The sequence below is a fragment of the Myripristis murdjan genome, chromosome 18, assembly GCF_902150065.1.
Source record: "Myripristis murdjan chromosome 18, fMyrMur1.1, whole genome shotgun sequence".
Taxonomy (NCBI): Eukaryota; Metazoa; Chordata; class Actinopteri; order Holocentriformes; family Holocentridae; genus Myripristis; species Myripristis murdjan.
The window spans coordinates 28,527,899-28,548,882 of NC_043997.1; the positions used below are offsets into that span (position 1 = coordinate 28,527,899).

General features: G+C 41.8%; 1 protein-coding gene across 2 annotated transcripts in view; it reads right to left on the reverse strand.

Moving 5' to 3' along the window:
* Positions 1 to 20,984, reverse strand: part of ablim2 (actin binding LIM protein family, member 2) — a 235,904-nt gene that overhangs the window by 78,073 nt on the left and 136,847 nt on the right. For both annotated transcript variants that reach the window (XM_030075915.1, XM_030075916.1), the window contains exon 7: positions 10,331 to 10,418. In XM_030075915.1, the coding sequence (XP_029931775.1) occupies positions 10,331 to 10,418 (88 nt within the window). The remainder of the gene's footprint in view (positions 1 to 10,330; positions 10,419 to 20,984) is intronic.

The following is a 20,984-nucleotide window of genomic DNA, read 5'->3' on the forward strand; positions in this document are numbered from 1 at the left end:
TACATTGATTTATAATGACGTCGGGCCATGCCTGTTGTTGTCGTATTTCAATGTGATGACGTGCACACCGGGGGCAATCGTGCTTGGGCGCGTTTGGGAAAAAGGTAATGTGAGTGCAGGCCAGCCGGGGACTGGGGAGGGGGGGATTTTGGCTTTAGCACGATACGGGCTCAAACTTGCCAATGTGAGTGGGCCCTGAGTGTGTGAGGGGCTGAAGTACTGTAAAAAGGGAATGGGACAGCCCTTTGTTTGGTTGTCAACAGCCATGCATCATGTTTCTCACAATCGCAGCTTTGGGACTTTTTATTTTATGTTTTTTGCTTGGTATTTTTGAGGAGTCGTAAAAACAGCATTAAAAAATGATCTACTCCCACAAAAGGCATTGATGAGCTTGCCAAGAGATAAAAAACAAATATGCATTGCCTATCTGCTTATTTCCTTCGTTTCTGAAGGCCATCTTATATAAAATACTATACTCACATGAGAACTTCTTCTTTTTTGCGGCGTCACTGCTGATTGCCCCCTCCATGTTTTTTGTTTTTTTTGATACCATGTAGGATTTATGATTTTATGATTTATGATTTTATGTGTGCATGTTTTTTTCTTTTTAGGCTGTGCGGGCAGTGCATTTTACATTATTTTATTCTATTTAAATTATAATTGTATTATTATTTTATTTTATTTTATTATTTTATATTATATTTTCTTCTTCTTCTTCTTCTTCTTATTATTATCTTATTTTATTTGATCTTATCTTATTTTATCGTGTTATCCTATTGTGTATTTTACCTTTTTATTCTGCTTCTATTGTGTTATCCTGTGGTGTGTTATCTTGTGCAGCACTTCGGAAAAGTTTGTGTCTGTTAAAATTGTGCTTTATAAATAAAGTGGATTGGACTGGATTGGATTGTTTACAAATTCGCTCGTTTCACTTCGCTTTTATAGCGGCCGCCAGCTGGTTTCCCCAGGGGATTCATGTCATACGTCACAATGCAATGAACTATGGGTAATTCCCTTACGCTAAGTCTGCAGAGATGCCCACTTACGGAAAGGGTGCATTAAGGGCTCAAAAAGTTGGCGAGAGATCCCCCATGCACTTCATGATTTGTCAATGGGACAACCCTAAGCCCTCACGGACTTAGTGGGAGCGCGCCTCAAAGTCAGTGAGTGTGTGAGGGTGGACATTGGGATTGGGCCATAGTCTCTGTTTCACAGTGCCAGTTCATCTTTGTCCTTAGGTTCAAGCATTCCAGTGTTACTTCCAAGACTTGTGCATTTATTTCCCAGTGTGTTTCAGACCTCTGGCTGTTTTCCTGGACTTTGCCTTTGCCTTCTCCTCACTAGACTTATTGCTAGATTATTCACCTGTTAGTTAGACCCCTGCTTGTTATATCCTACTGGACCTTGATTTTGCCTTCATCTTACCGGACCTGTTGCCTGATTACTTACCTGTGAGTTTTGTACCTGATCTGCAAGTATAGAGTGAGTTTAATTTTATCCATTTTGAGTCCCTGCCTGTTATCTTTCAGTCATCATAGTCTTTCACAAAGCAATAAAGTTGAATAAATTGTTGACAATTCCAATTCTGTGTGCTTGATTTCATTTAGTGAAAATGCTTTGGCTCATTTTAAGATAGAAAAGCTAATAATAAAAAATAAAATAAAAATAATCTTGTTTATAGCTGTGGTTTTAAGATCTTATCACTCAAATCAAGAAAGAAACAAACAGTGAAAGAACTGACAAGCTAGTATTGAGTTTAATTGATTCAAAACAGTACTTGGAATTTATTTTTTATTTATTTTTTTTTTACAATTTGTATTTTACAATTTATTTCAAGAGATGTCTCATTTTTGTAAAGCTTATGTTTTCTTATTTCAAGAAATCTTACCCAGTGAAATTATCTTACTGCACTGGCAGATAATTTCACTTATTTCTAGCCTGTATCTTCTAAAATCAAGTACTTATTTCTTATAATTAGATCATTTTTTCAGTGTACATTTCTACTAACCTTTTCCCAAAGCAAGCAGTTGAATTTTAGATTAACAGTGTCATTTTCCTCCCTTTTATCCAGCCATTGGTTTCCATTCAGTCCACTATGATATAAACATGAACCTTCAGAGACTTCAAACTTTCTTCACACCAGTATTCCATCACCATACTAAAGACCACATTAGTTTTCCTGAAGCACCAGCATTGTTTTGTTTAGATGATTTGAAATTGGGCAGAGTGAAAGTCTACATGCGCAGTGCCTTCTGAAGAATTGAGACACCGTACCATCTTCCCTGAAGTCTGCCACTTTAATCCCTGTTCCCAAAACAGTCTCTATGGACCTGAATGACCACATCAGTCTGCATACATAGCTGACATATCCACTGAAGACGCTATCACAATTGCAATGTACATAGCACTGAACCACCTGGAACACCTAGAGTGCTATGTGAGGATGCTCTTCATTGAGTTTAGCTCAGCATTTAATACCGTCATCCCAGACATCTTAATCAGCAAACTACAAGACCCTGGCCTTTCCATCCCCACCTGCACATGGATCAAAGACTTCCTCACAAACTGCCCACAGCGAGTTAAAACTGGCCCCCACATCCTCCTCCATCACATTAAACACTGGCACACCCCAAGGCTGTGTGCTGATTCCATTCCTGTACTCCTTATACACCTATGACCACACACCAGCTCACTCGTCCAATACCATAATTAAATTTACTGACGACTAGGGCTGAATGATTTGGGAAAACAATCTAATTGCGATTTTTTCCCCCAATATTTGAAATAAATGACATTTTTATTTCACTGCTCATTACAGAATACAGAAACATAAGAACAACAAATCTGTGGTTTTGCCACTGTGCATTTAAGTAATTTAAACAAAGTCACTGTAAGAAAAAGGTAGTGTAAAAACACAAGGCATGCACTTTTTAAACTCTGTGTGCAAAATTTAGTCTTAAGAAAAAAAATAATAAATTAAAATTATATGTATCTTACTGCTCTCAAGTCAGTAACACACACACACACGACATAATAACTTAGCATTGGCAAGATATGTGTGCCCAAAACACTGGAGCCTCATCCATTCATTCAGCTGTGCAGCATACCTGCTAACATTTGAGTAGTAAAATCCGGGAGATTTGTCAGCGGACTGTCAGCGGCTCTGCTTCATGTGGCCCCCTTGAAGAGGAGATGGCTGCCGAGAACACAGAGAGGGTGGCAGGTACGGCGTCTATGCTGAAAACGTCAACTCCGTCTAATAGTTGGATACCAAGTGTCGTCTTTGCATTATGCTTGCTTTTACTATCAACTCGGCAGCGTTTAACAACCGACAATAACAAAGACAACGCTTTCTCCCCGGCACCGGGGAGTCAGCACCTACTGTATTCAGTAATCCTACATGACGGACGAGCCCGGGCACCCTCCACCACCACGAAAAATGAGGCTACCCCAGCAAATGTGACACGAAGGTTGCTTTTTCTGACAATCATGGCACTTCTAGCTGGCGACGTGGAGGTAAATCCTGGCCCACAAACATTTGGCCCAATACAGCGGCTAGAGGCTAACAACAGCCTGCTACACCCAACCACCAGCAACACTGCAGCTGCTTATCCAGCGGAGCTAACAACTAGTCGGGCTAGCGATCTGCTGGCTCTGTTTCACCTACCTCCCCCGATATTTCGGTGGTGTCTCCCTGCTGTCGCTGCCGCTGTCCGCCGTGCTGGGCTGCAGCGTGGTGGTGGGGCGCCACACTGTCCAGCAGCTCATGGCCGGCCGGCACCCCAACGCGGCATCATCATGGCGGCTTCCACCTGCACCACTGGCACAATGCACATGCTACCGCCGGCGCATCCCGGGGAACGAACTCCACCAACCGGGGGGCTGGTACCACCAGCGGCCCTAAACGGAGCTGTCGGGGGCGTCCACCATCCCGACACAACCGTCTCAGCGGCGACTGGCCCAGCGGGGCCGCGCCGGAGCCATGCAGGCCAGCAGCTGGGAGCTGACGGCGGCATCCACCATCTCGACACCGTCACTCCAGCGGGGCCGTGCCGAGGGCAAACGGCCCAGCAGCTGGAAGCTGACGGAGGCGTCTACCATCTCGACACCATCACATCAGCAGCGGTGGACCCAGCGGGGCCGTGCCGAGGGCAAACGGCCCAGCAGCTGGGAGCTGATGGCGGCATCCACCATCTCGACACCGTCACTCCAGCGGGGCCGTGCCGAGGGCAAACGGCCCAGCAGCTGGAAGCTGACGGAGGCGTCTACCATCCCGACACCATCACATCAGCAGCGGTGGACCCAGCGGGGCCGTGCCGAGGGCAAACGGCCCAGCAGCTGGGAGCTGATGGCGGCATCCACCATCTCGACACCATCACCTCAGCAGCGGCTCACCTGTTACACCCGGGCACCGTCAGCGCAGCAGCTCGCCCAGCAGGGCCGTGCCAAGGGTCAGTAGCCCAGCAGCTCAACAAGGTAAAACCCAGAAACCCTATTTACAAAAAGCATCGAGCTACAAAACTCTTTCAGACACTCAACCAGGCAAAAACTGTATGGGATCCACGATATAAAGTGAAAGGACTGTTCTGTGGCCATCTAAATATCCGCAGTATGATCAATAAGCGTGAACAGCTGGAAGATCTACTCATGCATTCAAACATTGACTGTCTGGGTCTAACTGAAACTTGGCTTAAGCCACTAGCCCCTGAAGCTCTAGTTAGCATGCCAGGCTATAATGTCTTCAGAAACGATCGAGTTAAAGGGAAAGGTGGTGGGGCCTTGTTATATGTTAAGAACACGTTGGACTGTGAACAGATCAAATGGCCAAATGAGATTCAGGCTGAGTGTGTCGGAGTAAATATAACTCTGTCCACAGAGATGTCCTTCACTTTGCTTTGTTTATACCGCCATCCCTCTGCTAAAGTAGAGTACTATGAGCAACTCAAAACAATTTTAAAAACCTGCAATTTAAACAAGGAAGTAATCATTATGGGGGATCTGAATGTAAACTGGGATGATAAAAAGGGCAGGAAAAATCTCAAGCAAATTACAGATTATTTTAATTTCTCACAACTAATAGAGCAACCTACGAGGGTCACCAGTCACTCTAGAACCAGAATAGATCTTTTGTTCTCCAACAGAGCAGAAAGGATCACAAAAACCTATAATTTTTTAACCGGAATGTCAGACCACAATATTATATTTTTTTCCAGAAAACTATCAAAAAAACGCTTAAACAGACCTCACAGGCCCCAACCATCTGCCCGCTTTATTCCAAAGAATCTTCAACAAAATTTTGTAGCAGCCTTAAAGTGTCTTGAGTGGGATGAAATCTTTCTGTGTGATGACATTGATTCTGGTTGCTCTGTCTTTCTGTCCAAAATCAGCAAAGTGATGGAAGCTTTCACTAGAACCGGGAGCCGTAGAAAAGGGCAGAGGGTAACCCTACCATGGATAGATGATCACTGTAGGAACTTAATGAAAAAAAGAGACCAACTCCTCAAAAAGTCACTAATTTCGGGGTTGACCACTGACAGGCAGCAATTTGCCCATGCTAGAAATTTAGTAACCCAAACCCTAAGAAAGGCAAAAGCCAAATTTTACATAAACATAATAGAGACCCATAAAGGGAATGGTAAAAAGGTCTGGGACTGTATCAATAAACTTACAGGCAGACCAAATAACAAAACCAACAATACCCTTGAATTGAAAATGGATGATGCTCTGGTGAAAGATCCCCTCACTCTTGCCAAAACATTAAATGCATACTTCATAAGTTCTGTCACTAAAATTGTGCAACTGTTTAAACCTTCTATGTACACACCGTGTCCTATCAAAAATGACCTCCCTATCTTTAGATTGGAGGAAATCACTGAAGCGGAGGTGGGAAAGATAATTAGATCTCTTAAATCTTCAAAAGCTAAAGATGCTTATGGGCTGGATAGTAACTTTCTAAAATCGAATGTTGACCACCTGGTTAAACCACTCACACATCTGGTTAACCTGTCAATCAGTCAGTGCACCGTCCCATCACAGTGGAAGGTTGCTATGGTTACACCTATCTTTAAATCAGGTGCCAAAACTGATATGACAAATTACAGGCCCATAAGCATTCTCCCTATTATATCTAAGGTGGCTGAGAAGTGGATGGTCAGTCTAATCACCAAACACCTGGATAAAGGTCACACCCCTCTGCATCATATGCAGTTTGGTTTTCGAGCCCTTCACTCCACGGAAACAGCCACCTGCATGCTTACTGAAAAACTGAGGCACTTATTGGACAGCAGTCCGTGTGCCATGGCAGTGTTTCTTGACCTGAAAAGGGCCTTTGACACGGTGGATCACCAGGTCCTCCTGTCTAAATTATCCCGCTTTAATTTCTCTGCAGAAGCTATTCAGTGGTTCAGATCTTACCTATCAAATAGAAAACAATGTGTTTGTATTAATAATGTCAAATCCCCCTATCTCAGTTGTTCTGTTGGAGTTCCGCAGGGTTCCATACTTGGGCCATTATTGTTCTCTCTGTACATAAATGATCTACCAGATGTGTGTGACAATGTCCATTTCCAGATGTATGCAGATGATGCCGTTGTCCTCACTCACGGTAAAAGCTACAGTGAGGTGTCTAAGACATTAACATCTGTCATGTCCAATGTTCAAGAATGGCTCACTGCCTCATGTCTGTATTTAAATAAGCAAAAAACGGTTTGTATGGCTTTTTCTAAAAGACCTGTTATTTTGCAAAATTCCAATGTATTTCTGAGAGGGGAGGAACTCAGCTTGGTGACAGAGTTTAAGTACCTCGGAGTCACTTTAGATCCTACCCTATCCTACAAAAAGCACGTGAAAAAAGTAATCAAAACAGTTAACTTCAATCTGAGCAATTTCAGACAAATAAGATCCTCATTAACTGAAGAAGCAGCAAAAATATTCATGCACTCTATGATATTCTCACATATTGAGTACTGCTTCACAATTTGGTCTTTGACGGGAAAAACCATACTTAAACCTGTTGAATCTCTCTATAAAAAAACCCTGAAAGTTTTTGACAAAAAATCATTCTCTTATCATCACTGTGACATCCTTACACGCCATAACCTACTGAGTTTTGACAGTCTTATCACCTTTAAACTTGCATGTTGTGTGTACAAGATTTTGAACGGACTTGCACCTCCACCCCTGAGTCAGTTTCTTGAACGTAAATCCACCAGCGGCTCCAACACTAGAGTAACTACAAGAGGAGACTGTGCAATTCCATTTAGGCGCACCTCCTTCTCACAGTCTGCTCTATCAGTCAGAGGCAGCAAAATTTGGAACGGCCTGCCAACCTCCATAAGAGACTGCTCTACCATTCTTATTTTTAAAAGGCAGTTAAAAGACTGGCTCAAGTCCAACCAGACCTGTAATCATTGTTGACTGAATGTACATGGCTCCCCATGTCGCTGCACATGTTCCCTCACAGACATGCGCAGTGACATGGGTAAACTATATGGAGCACTACAGCACTTTAATGTATTACCTCTTCTCAATTCACCTTAGCACTGCAGCACTTTAAAAATGTTACCTCTTCTCAATTCATCTTTAGCACAACTCCCAACAAGAAATCGTGTTCTGGTCATTGCATTGTTGCACCTCCATACCATTTACCCACCTCTGACAGCTAACCCTTAACCTCAACAATTTTTATGAGCACTGCAGCACTTTCCATGAGCACTGTAGCACTTTATACACTGTATATCTTTGGTTTCGTTGTGCTTCTTAATCCATCTTAGCACAACTCCAGCAAGAAACCCTGCTCTGGTCTTTGCATTGCTGCATCTCCATCTCATTTATCCATCCTTGACAGTTCATCTTGGCCAATTTTATTTAATTGCATGATTGATGTCTCTCTTTTAGTGTCATTGTCTGCCGGTCTCTGTTTCCTACATGGATATGTTGTATTCTTACTGTAAATTTTATGTCTCCTGCGTCCTTGTTTTTATGTATTATGACCCTTGTGTCCCGTTTTTATATATTTTTAATGGCTTAACATCATGCCGGAGGACTGCGGTTGTAAACTAGCCTCTGGCTAACACTGGCGCATTTACAGTAATGTCAATCAATGTGCATTGTCCTCTTTAAATAAATAAATAAATAAATAAATAGATTTTTGTGGTGGGGAGCAGCAAAAGATGTGCGGGGATATTAGCTCCTGCTGAGCGGGTTAAGATTTACAACACATCGAGGTTTTAAATAATTAGCCAGTAAACTCGGTATTGTCTGACACAGGCTGGAAAATGTGCACTTTTATTTACAGTTAAACATTTCGTCGTGTGTTTCAACTTCTGATAAACTAACGGAGCTGCGGCGGCTTCCGGTCTCAGCTTTCAAAATAAAACCTTTGTTATTGTGCGTTTCTCATTGTTATTAACAAACAAAATTGGGGCATGTAAATTACAGGAGATTCCCGGGAGAAAAGACAAAATGGGAGGGCGGCAGGAGATGAGTCTAAAATACGGGAGAAACCTGGGAAAAACGGGAGTGTTCGCAGCTATGCTGTGCAGCCAGCACCATATTTGATGCGTTGTCTGTTGTGATACAGACATGCTTTTCCTCATGGAGATCCCAGCTGTTGCGCAATGGCCTCTGGCTCAACGGAGCAGTCAGAAACTGACACAAGTGAGACTTTAGTCTCGAAGAGGAACAGCACGTCAGTGGTGTGGAATTATTTTGGTTTCAAAAAAGATGTTGTGCAGTGGCAGGTGTTGTGCAGAACATGCCGTGCTACCGTTGCTACTTCACGGGGTAACACTACGAACTTGTTCCAGCACTTAAAAAAATACCAGAAAACCATATATGACAATTGTCTGGCCAAAATGCCGAGCACCAGTGCGCCCGGCAAGCCAAATACCTCAAGACAGGGATCACTGAGCGAAATGTTTGAAAGTGTCACCCCGTGACACCCTCGTGACCAACTTATAATCGCGCAAGATGCGGTTAGGAATTCGCGTTTTATCATATCGCGATATTATCGCAAATGCAATTAATCGTTCAGTCCTACTGATGACACAACCATCATTGGGCACATCACTGGAGACAAGGAGTCAACATGCAGAGACCGTCAGAGTGGTGATCAGTGAATAACCTGACACTGAACACCACAAAGACCAAGGAGTTAATACTGGACTTCAGGAGGAAATGTTGCATAGATCAGTCCCCTCTGCAAAAATGGGACCTGTATTGAAAGGGTGCCAACCTCTCCTGGTCGGCCAACACTACTGCTGTATATGGAGTGTGAAGTTTTTCTCTCTTCTCTCTGTCTCCTCTGTTGAGTGACAGACAGGAGCAGCAGAGAGCTGTAGTGGGCGTGCCATTTAATGCTGTTGGCTGTGTGCTGTGAGATCAAACATCTCTGATTTCAGTTAGTCCAGCGGCTACTCGCAATATTTCGATGGAATCATGCACTTTACGATACAAGCATGAAATTTGGCACACTGTTAGAGCATGCCCTAAGGATAATTTTTGGCTATAGGGCCATCGCAGATTTGTCCCATGGATTTGTACCATTTTTCAAAATGGCTGCCACCTGCTGTGATTTTACCTGTACACTGCAAAAAGTCAAAATCTTACCAAGATTATTTGTCTTATTTCAAGTAAAAATGTCTTATTTCTAGTCAAAATATCTCATTACACTTAAAATAAGACATGATCAGCTCAGAAATTACTTGTCTTTAGACAATTTTCACTTGTTTCAAGTGAAAATTTACTTGAAACAAGTGAAAATTAGCTTGAAACAAGAAACAAATTTTGCCAATGGAACAAGCAAATTTTTACTTGTGACACAAATGAACAAATAAAAATTTGCTTGTTCCATTGGCACAATTTGTTTCTTGTTTCAAGCTAATTAAACGGACACAATCTGCGACACAGCAGTACAACATGATTAGAGAATTTGAGCCTCCCACCCTGAGCATGACATCAGAGTAAAATGGCTGACATGTGAATGTGGTCTATAGAGATATCCACTATTTGAAAACAACTGACACCTGCTCTTATAAAATACTATTTGACTTAAATGAAAAGCATATTTTGAATTACAGTTAAAGCCATTGTCTTTATAAGGTCTCTGAATATAAAATACTTCACTTTTTAAGGATTGTCTCCTCTCTAAAATGGAAAGATGGATAGAAGTCACAAAGTAATAAATTCATTTTTAACTACTGATGCTATATTTAGGCCTAAAGAAAGTACTTCATTTTATGTCTTTACAGGACTTGACTTTGAATGAAACATTCTCTGTTATTTTAAACAACCTGTAGAAATATTATGAAAGAGATTGGGCTGTTTTTACCTTGGAGATACATTTCCTCTCCTTCTCCGAACATTTGCTCGCAGCGGGCACAGCGGGCACATGTAGGGTGGTAATGCTTCTCCCCAGCCTACGAGGCAGAAAACAATAGAAAACAGATAACAAAAATAATGCCAAATTACCTTTATGTTTTATTTAGATAAATTGGGTTACAAAGTGCTTTAAAATGTTTTTATCCAGACTTTGAACCAGCCAGAGGAAGGAGGAAGGTCTGAAGGTGAAGACAAACCAGAAGAAAAAAAGAAATGCTTTGTGGAAATAAGGCAGAACCCAACACATTTATTAAATTCAAATGTTTGTAGATGCTTGGTCTGAGTCATACACCCAACCGTGTCTGTGTGTGTATGTATGTGTGCCTGTAATCATACATGAGTTTGCATGCATATATTAAGTATTGTATAATTAGCCTTTCACAAGCACTTAAACACAAGAAATCTGATCCAGCATAACAGATGTGACCTTTACACACATAATTTCAATGATCATGAATATACACTATATTACCAAAAGTATTCGCTCACCCATTCAAATGATCAGAATCAGGTGTCCTAATCACTTGGCCTGGCCACAGGTGTATAAAATCAAGCACTCAGGCATGCAGACTGTGAAACAAGACATTTGTGAAAGAATGGGCAGCTCTCAGGAGCTCAGTGAATTCCAGCGTGGAACTGTCATAGGATGCCACCTGTACAACAAATCCAGTCGTGAAATTTCCTCGCTCCTAAATATTCCACAGTCAACTGTCAGCTCTATTATAACAAAATGGAAGCGTTTGGGAACAACAGCAACTCAGCCACGAAGTGGTAGGCCACGTAAAGTGACGGAGAGGGGTCAGCGGATGCTGAAGCGCATAGTGCAAAGAGGTCGCCGACTTTCTGCACAGTCAATTGCTACAGAGCTACAAACTTCATGTGACCTTCAGATTAGCCCAAGTACAGTATGCAGAGAGCTTCATGGAATGGGTTTCCATGGGCGAGCAGCTGCAGCCAAGCCACACATCACCAAGTGCAATGCAAAGCGTCGGATGCAATGGTGTAAAGCACGCCGCCACTGGCCTCTAGAGCAGTGGAGACGCGTTCTCTGGAGTGATGAATCACACTTTTCCATCTGGCAATCTGATGGACGAGTCTGGGTTTGGAGGTTGCCAGGAGAACGGTACATTTCAGACTGCATTGTGCCGACTGTGAAATTTGGTGGAGGAGGAATTATGGTGTGGGGTTGTTTTTCAGGAGCTGGGCTTGGCCCCTTAGTTCCAGTGAAAGGAACTTTGAATGCTTCAGGATACCAAAACATTTTGGACAATTCCATGCTCCCAACCTTGTGGGAACAGTTTGGAGCGGGCCCCTTCCTCTTCCAACATGACTGTGCACCAGTGCACAAAGCAAGGTCCATAAAGACATGGATGACAGAGTCTGGTGTGGATGAACTTGACTGGCCTGCACAGAGTCCTGACCTGAACCCGATAGAACACCTTTGGGATGAATTAGAGCGGAGACTGAGAGCCAGGCCTTCTCGACCAACATCAGTGTGTGACCTCACCAATGCGCTTTTGGAAGAATGGTCAAAAATTCCTATAAACACTCTCCTCAACCTTGTGGACAGTCTTCCCAGAAGAGTTGAAGCTGTAATAGCTGCAAAAGGTGGACCGACATCATATTGAACTCTATGGGTTAGGAATGGGATGGCACTTCAGTTCATAGTATGAGTAAAGGCAGGTGAGCGAATACTTTTGGTAATATAGTGTATATATATATATATATATATATATATATATATATATATATATATAGATAGATAGATAGATAGATATGTATATACATATACACTACTCACAAAAAGTTAGGGATATTCGGCTTTCAGGTGAAATTTCAGGATGAACCTAAAATGCATCATAACCTTTACAGGTGAACTTAATGTGACCTACTGTAAACTTTTGAATGCACATGTCCAACTGTTCAGTGTTTCAGTACTTTTTGCACAAGTTGCTGTTCTCTAACAAGGAGTTTAACGGCAAAATTTACATCAGGTGTTTGATCCATGAATCGACCAATAAATTTCCTGGTTCAATTAGAATTGGTATTTAAACAGTCCTCCTCATCATGCTGTTCACATTTTGACATCATGAGACCAAGACGACACCTAACAGTTGATCAGCAGCACCTCGCCATTGCAAGGCTTCAGACAGGATGTTCTCAGATGGAAGTGGCCACTGAGCTTAGAGTGTCACAGAGTGTCATCAGCAGGTTGCAACAGAGATACAGAGAGACTGGAAGAGTCACAGAAAGGCATAGAAGTGGACGTCCTTTGGCCACATCCCACACTGAAGACCGCTTCATTGTGAACAGTGCCCTGCGGAACCGGATGATGAATGCCACTCAACTCCAGGCACATTTAAGGGAGGTGAGAGGCACCCAAGTGTCACATCAGACCATTCAAAACCGTTTACATCAGCATGGTCTGCGTGCTAGACGACCTGCAAGGGTACCTGACCACACCACCAGGCACAGGTGTCATCGTCTTGCATGGGCCAGGGAGCATTTACACTGGACGAGGGACCAGTGGGCCTCAGTGCTGTTCTCTGATGAAAGACGATTCATGTTGAGCAGAAATGATGGCCGCCAACGATGTTGGAGACGTCAAGGAGAGCGCTATGCATCAGCCACTGTTGTCACCAGACGAGCCTTTGGTGGTGGTGGTGTTACTGTGTGGGCAGGTGTGTCTAGTCAGTACAGAACTGCCCTACACTTTGTGAATGGTACAGTGACAAGCCCATGCTACCTGAATAACATCATTAATCCAGTCATTGTGCCCCTGCATGAACAACACAGGCCTAATTTCATCTTCATGGACGACAATGCTCCAGCTCATCGAGGTCGCATCATTAGGGAACGGCTGCTGGAGACTGGGTTACCTCAGATGGAGTGGCCTGCACTTTCTCCAGACCTGCATCCCATAGAAAACCTATGGGATCAGCTGAGTCGGCGTGTAGAGGCTCATAACTCTCTACCCCGGAACATCAATGTCCTGAGGGCCGCCCTTCAAGAAGAGTGGGATGCCATGCCTCAGCAGACAATAAGTCCACTTGTGAACAGCATGAGACGTCATTGTCAAGCTGTAATTGATGCTCAAGGGCACATGACAAGTTATTGAGACATTGACATGTTTTGTTGTGGTATATCCACCATTGTTGTTGGCTTTTGTTTCAATAAATTGTTTGAGATGAGGAAATCACCAGTGCATGCTTCTACTTAAATGCCCTACTTTCATGATATAATATCACTTTTTACATTTTCCTTAAATTTCACCTGAAAGCCAAATATCCCTAACTTTTTGTGAGTAGTGTATATATACACACACGCACACACACACACGTACACATATACATATATACACACATGTACACATATACATATATGTGTGTGTGTGTATTAGCTATTTATCATACATATTATGTATGTATGATAAATAGCAGTAAGCAATATAAACACTATAAACAAGGAATATAAAAAAAAATAGAGATATGAACAATTTAAACAGAAGTATGAACAATTTAAACAGCAGAGGACAATAACCTAAACCTGAGAACAACACGCTCAATATATGTATTAGGGCATTAATGACGCCAGTTTTTTTCACGTCGACCCGTCAATCAATGACGTTGACGTTACATCGACCCGTCAACTTGGGGGGTGGACACTTCTGTCCAAGTTGAGCAACCTGTATTTTAAGCTCTCCTTATCTTTAACAACACACAGTTACTGCGTTTTGATTGTTCATGTAACATTAAACATGGAAATCAAAACACACTGGCTGTCAAAATGATCAGCTTCTTTGTCTGAATTTGAAAATTCAAGGCTAAAATTGCACACCCCAAAACAAAAGGGAAACGCTAGCTTGCTTTAGCAATACCTTATACAATAATAACCCCAGTAGAACATTGCCGAAAATCAACGCTTAGCACCCGAAAACAAAAGGAAAATGTCAGCTTTGTCATGTAACGTGTTTCCCTCCACTGCAGCTTCTTCTTCTTCAGTTGACTTTACAATAGACTGGGCGCCCATTGGCGCTCCACTGCAGCAAATACCACCCCTTACTTTTAGACACTTTTAGTGTAAATTACACTATCAGGGTAGGCAAACACACACACACACACACACACACAAACAAACAAACAAACAAACAAAACAAAACACAAAAAAACTGACTTTTTTTCATGTGTTCTGTTACTTTTTTTTTTTTTTTTTTTTTTGCCATTTTCCCTAATGCTTTTGAAAGTGAATTCTCTCAAAGGTTTGGTGTGTGCCATGGTGACATTAAACCAGAAAGAAGAAAATGTTGAATTTATATCATACATTCTACCAATTCCTAGGTAATTGAATTACTGTGAAATTAAACTATTCCTCTTTTTGCTGAGGACCCTCTGGAAGATCCTCACAGACCCCTAGGGGTCCCTGGTCCCCACGTTCACAGCCATCACTCTAACTAACATTAATTCAGAATGCAATCAGCATTCCACAGTTAAAGTGTTATTATAACAAAGGGCGCAAAAGAGGAAGTTGTGTTTTATGATCCATCCACAAGGTGGAGCTTTTGCCACAGAAAATAAGCTGCTCAATGAAGACTGCCACCATGTGATATCCACTGAGTGGCCATGTTGCTAGGTACACTGGTACAATCAATGTTCAGTGCAACAGCTCTGCCATAAATTCTACCTTTTAAGAAAGTTTATAATGTTCGGTTTTTGTTGACATTGTGGAGAATGTTCTAAATTTAATTCTATGTTTATTATTGAGGTTGTAGTTTGCAGAGGTATTGCACTGGACTACATTATAAATTTAGCTGTTTCTAATTTTTTTGTCCTCCTTATTTATATACATGAGGGGATATACTACTAGAAACACTTAATAACACTTAATGAAATGCAGTCCAGTACAACAACAGCACTAACTATGAGCTCAATGCCAAACGTATAATTGAATGAACACCTCTCTTACTGTGACAAAAAGAAAACCTAAGAATTATACACATCAGAAAAGTAAATTTTATGGCAGAACAGTTGTATTGGATTGTATTAGATTGTGCAGGTGGAACTAATAAAGAGGCCTCTGATTGTGTATTTATAATGTAACATGTTCCCTAAGAAGAAACCCTATTACAGTAGTATAAATTAAATATTGAACAGTGTGTGTAAAGGTGTATTATAAAGGTTATAGTCTTTTTGATTTAAACAGCCTGACATCATGTCACACTATATCTGTGTGTTTGCCCTGACTGACAGTTGTTTACCTGATGATATAGAGGTCTAGAGCAATTATTCTGCATAAGTGCATTAAAATGTATAATGTAAAACTCTATCCCCAAATCAGTGCTGTCCCGAGACATTTGAGGGCCTTAGGCAAAAACGTATTTGATTGCCCTTGTGTTTTATCATGAATGGATCAATGTAGGTCCAAAGATGAACACATTTTCCAACAAAAGGCCATAAATTTTGTCACATTCAGTTTTGAACTTTTTTAAAGTGTCACTTCAGTCTAGACGAAGGTTGGATGGTCAGTTTCTTGTAATTTATTTCAGTTAATTTCTTCAAATTCTGGTTATTTTCCTGTGTTTACTTTGGTAATTATTCTGATTACTTTCTGATTACTTTCATGGGTTTTTTGTATGTGTTTTGTTTTTTGTTTTGTTTTTTTAGATTTTGGTTATTTTCTGGTCATTTTCTTCCCTTCTCTAAATTTCTGTTTATTTCACTCTTTTACTCTAACTCTACTCTAACTTTTTACTTGGTTGTTGCTAACCCTAACCCTAAGTTTTGGGTCATTTCTCTTCCAGAAATCAAGTGAATTTTGCAGAGGCTGAGGTTTCGAAGGGTTACACAAGCGTCCATACTCCTAGAATTTTGACGTTGAGGTTAATTTCAATAAAGTTGGGGCCTGAGCTGTATAGCGACCCTGACTGTTCTGCCCAAACAAATCAGATATGATGGATTTGTGGTTTATGATTAATAATTGTCATTTACTTTTTTGGTGTTCCCATTTCCCCTCAGCCTTTCTTCAGTTCATGAGTTCCTGTGTTTCCTACAATACCTCTCAACAACCCACACAGGAGAGATGTGAGCTTGCTTTTCAGTCAAAAAACTAGCACACCCAGCTCATGATCACTGGAAAAAAAAAAAAAAAAAACTTTCTGCATGTCTTGAGGCAGCATTGCATTCTGGTCTTTTGAGGCTGCTGTTGATGGAGAACTATATCTTCCTCTTCGACACAAAAGAAGCACTTTCTGTTCGAGTCAAAGGCTCCTTTAAACCACCTGACATTTACTGTTGATGTTTTTGATAGATGAAAAGTTGCCTCCTATCAAACTGTATTGGAGCTAAATATTTGATCCGGACATCATTGTAACCCAAATTTGGCACATTCTGTGGGAATGTGAACACACACCAAACAACAAAACTGACCCACAAACTGAAACTACATGCCCATCAGCTGTTTTTCAACAGTGTTAAAAATGTGTAATGTACTTTAAATGTGTGTTTAAATGTGCAAATGACCATACCATGCTAGCTGACAGCTCTATACCCAGCAGCATTTCCTGTTTTTTTCTTCTCTATTTGTATAACATCTGTTACATAGCACCACCTATTGGCCTGGGATAGGATTACCTTTCAGAGTACAACAATTGCAAAGGATAATTCAATTAATTTGATGAGGTCATCAAATTCAGGTGTGATACAGGGCAAGCTTTTGCATCCATGACAGAAAGCTGCAGCACCTGTAGTGTGTGACTGATCCAACCTTGAAAAGTGAAGCCCTGTAGTTCCTTGACCAAATAAATAAATACACAAAGTTTACAACTTTAATCTTAAAAAGTCAGATTTTTTTTTTTTTGTCAGAATGTTAAGTTCCCCTGGAAAATGGTAAGACACAAAAAAGCAAAAAATACAAGAAAATTACCATTAAATTACCATTAACATTTCCATTTCTTTGGTCACAAAACTGCTTCTCTGACCTCTGCCCCCCTCTCCCTCGCTGACTACTCTGCCCTCCCTCTCCTTCAGGTGGCCTGTCCTCCCCCAGCAGTGGCCTGATTACCCACAATCCTTCTGAGGCACCCCTGCCACTGCACTGAGTCGGCTGATGATGGGCAAATATCAGAAATTAGGATGCTGATGCCCTGTTTCTTCAGTAATGCCCAGCCTAATATTATCTTGATGGAATGGATGACAAAGTGGGCCAGAAAAGGAAACCTTACACTTATGCTGAACAACAATGCACAGAAACACAAGTGATAGCTGAATTTATCTCCTTCAGTTGAGGCCATGCTGACACTCTCTGGCATTTGTAATATTAAAGAAAGAAAGTGTGACAGCGCCGATGTATGGTAAATTAACAGTATACTTTTATTATTATTGTTATTGTAACATCAAACGTTAGGCATACGGCTGCGCTAAAACTAGGGATGGTCCGATCCGATCCACTGGATCGGTATCGAGTCCGATCCAGGCCAAAATGACTGGATCGGGTATCGGATTTTTTTATTAGAACCCGTCCGATCCGATCCATAAGCCCAAGCTATCTCATATATCCTCAACTTTACTTTGTGCGACATGCCGTAACACAGACGAGCTGTCGCCATGGTTGCCATGTGCCTGTGTTTTCGTCACGTGAGCAGAAGCCTGCAGAGCTGTAGTCATGTCCTCCGTTAACTATATGAGTGTCTCAAGGGGTGGTAGCAAAACTGGACGTTTTAACACAACGGACTTAATAAAGCATCTGAAGAAGCATCATGGAAAGGAGTACAGAGACTTTTTACAGGTGAGTGCAAAGAAAAGCAAACCGTTTTTGTTTTGGTGCAGCAAATCTTGGGTTCGTTTCCCAAAGCACGTTTAGTGAAAACTCTGAGTCTGTTAACCCTGAAATGAGGGAAACTCTGAGTTTTCCGTTTCACAAAGGGAGGTAACTCAAAGCAGAGAAAGAGGGGTATCTCTAGCCTGTTTCACAGAGGGAGGTAACTTAAGCTCTCCGTCAGTTACCGCAGTAACAGACTCCATGAAACTAACCTGGTCGGGACCAGGTTTTTCTTATGAAACCTCGAGTTTCTCTCTGTGTCCGCCCTCTTTCAGCCACACACGGTATTTAACTTCCTCATTCATTCAGTCAGCAGGCGAGTTTTGGCGTGGCATATTAGCTCTGCCATCTGTTATTTAAAAAATAATAATTAAAAAACAGTCAGTAGGCCTTTATTTGAAGTCCATTAGTCGTTAGGTGGCGTCTTTTTTTCACGAACATGGCATGTCCTTTCGACAAAGATCCCGTGGATGAAGGTGCAGTGTTACTGCGCAGAAAATTAAATATTCGTCGGGAGATGGTCATAAGACCACGCATAGATGTTTTAGCATTTCCAGACAATTATCTTTTTTTTAGCGTTACCGTTCCACGTCACCTAAATGAAAAAATTAATAGGCCAACAGTAATTCATGCAGTTTTCCCCTGTAATATTATTGATTGCAACGGACTACATTTAAACTTACGCATTGACCCGAGCATGTTCTCCCATGCCGTCTCCCTCTCCTTTTCCTCAAATTCGCTGTATGAATGCATTAAGATTTCCAATTCAATTGGGGTGAAAAACGCAGCCCGACGCTTCCCCGTTGCCATGGTGACTCGTCTTATAGCTGTTGTGCACGCGCTTAACTCCAGGTGAAACTACTCCGAGTTGATAAAACTAACTCAAATGCAAAATTTGCACCAAGTTGCACTTTTATTTAGTGTTACACATGACTTCAGTTGACCAGAATAGTTGTTGTACAGTGAATGTGGTGTTTTTAGATGTCAGTATCAAGCAAATTACATCCACGTATTATTAACAACTCTTAGAATGACAAAAAGAATCGGATCGGTATCGGCCGATCCTCAAGGCTGCAGTATCGGTATCGGTATCAGATGTGAAAAAGTGGTATTGAGCCATCCCTAACTAAAACGCACCTGTCGCGAAACACACGCCACCGTCCCTGCAAAGAGGAGTCCGAACATAATTGCACTGCCTGAAGGTGCCACGTTCATCTGTTCAAGCAATTATATGCAAGTACACCCTGGGAATGTCCAACCTTCATACCGCTCTTTCTTAAGGAAACTTAAGAAAGCAAAATTCCCACGCCAAGTTTTTGTCAGCTTCTACAAAGGAGCGATTGAAAGCATCCTGACTGGAAACATCACAAATTGGCATGGGATGTGCACGGCCCAGGACAGGAAGACTCTGCAACGAGTGATTAAAACTGCCCAAAACATCATTGGCTCCCATCTACCAAGCATCAGTGATATCGGGGAGGTGAGGTGCCTGCGCAGAGCCAAAAGGATCCTAAAAGACAACACCCACCCCAGCCACAGCCTGTTCACCCTGCTGCCGTCAGGCAAAAGATACAGAAGTATTCGCTGCCGTACCACCAGACTACAGAGCAGCTTCTTCCCTCAGGCTGTGAGACTACTAAATGCACCATCTGCACTCCTCCATGTTTAATAATTTTATTTTCTATACAATCAATTAATCAATCAAGAGGGAAGATTGTAATGTCTAATGCAGCCACACCTTTTGAAACATAAAAAAGATTTTTCCACAAATATTTAGTGGGCAAGCTGGCAGACTCACATTCTTCCTACTATTTCTTTATTTATTAGTGGGCAACCTGTCTGCTTCTTAGTGGGCAAGCTGTCTGCTTGCACACTCACGTTATTCGTCTTTTTTATTTCTTTCTTTACCCTGTTTTTTTGGCGCATAACTTGTCCTACAGCTTTCGGTTTAGACCCACACAATGAATTGGGAAAATATGCGGCCCGATTGGGAATAGTGTGCTATTACTTTTATAAGGAATCCGACTCGCGGAATTCTCAAAATTCCAATTTTAGGGAAAATTTCAGCCATCCAAAATGAATGGCCAAAACTTCCGAAGGCTCCAGGGCGTCCATGCACCAAATATGAAAAATGTGCGTCTTGTGGAGAAAAAGCGGCGCGTCAATTTTCAAAGCGCTCCAATTTTGCGTTTTTCCGCAATTCCGTCGGAATTCCGGACGCAATACACACTAATGGTGTCAGCTAGAGTGAGTGACATCACGGCCAGAGTGCAGCAGCCCTGAAAAATCGTGTAAAACTTTGGTCTTTTACTCACTCCCCCGGCCACAATTTTCACTCCACATGCACAAATTCAGGTAAACTAGTAGGAAAACTAGTTGTGCTTTGAAAAATGTAAAAACAAAAGCAAAGTATCTTCAACTTTTTCAACGGTGACACTTAATGAAGCAGGAGTGTCAGCTCTCTCCCACATAGACTCCCATTATATCTGGAACCCAGAATCTGGGGAGAGAGGGAGAAACACACAGTTTTTGAACTCGCTGAATCTCGGGCATTTTTGGGAGTTGAAACATAATTTTTACACAGTTTGAAAGCCCAAAGCGTTACCTTTCTCATAATACCTTTTGTTTTCTGCTCGGAAACCGCGCACATCGCCCTGCACTGCTCTCCACTTGACTCCAATCCACTCGTACTATATCACTTTCTCTCTTTCTCTCTTTCTGTCTCACTCAGCTTCTGTCCTCATTATTTCTCTCTAAACTGTGTCTCCTCTTTCTGGTTGGTTGGGTTAACC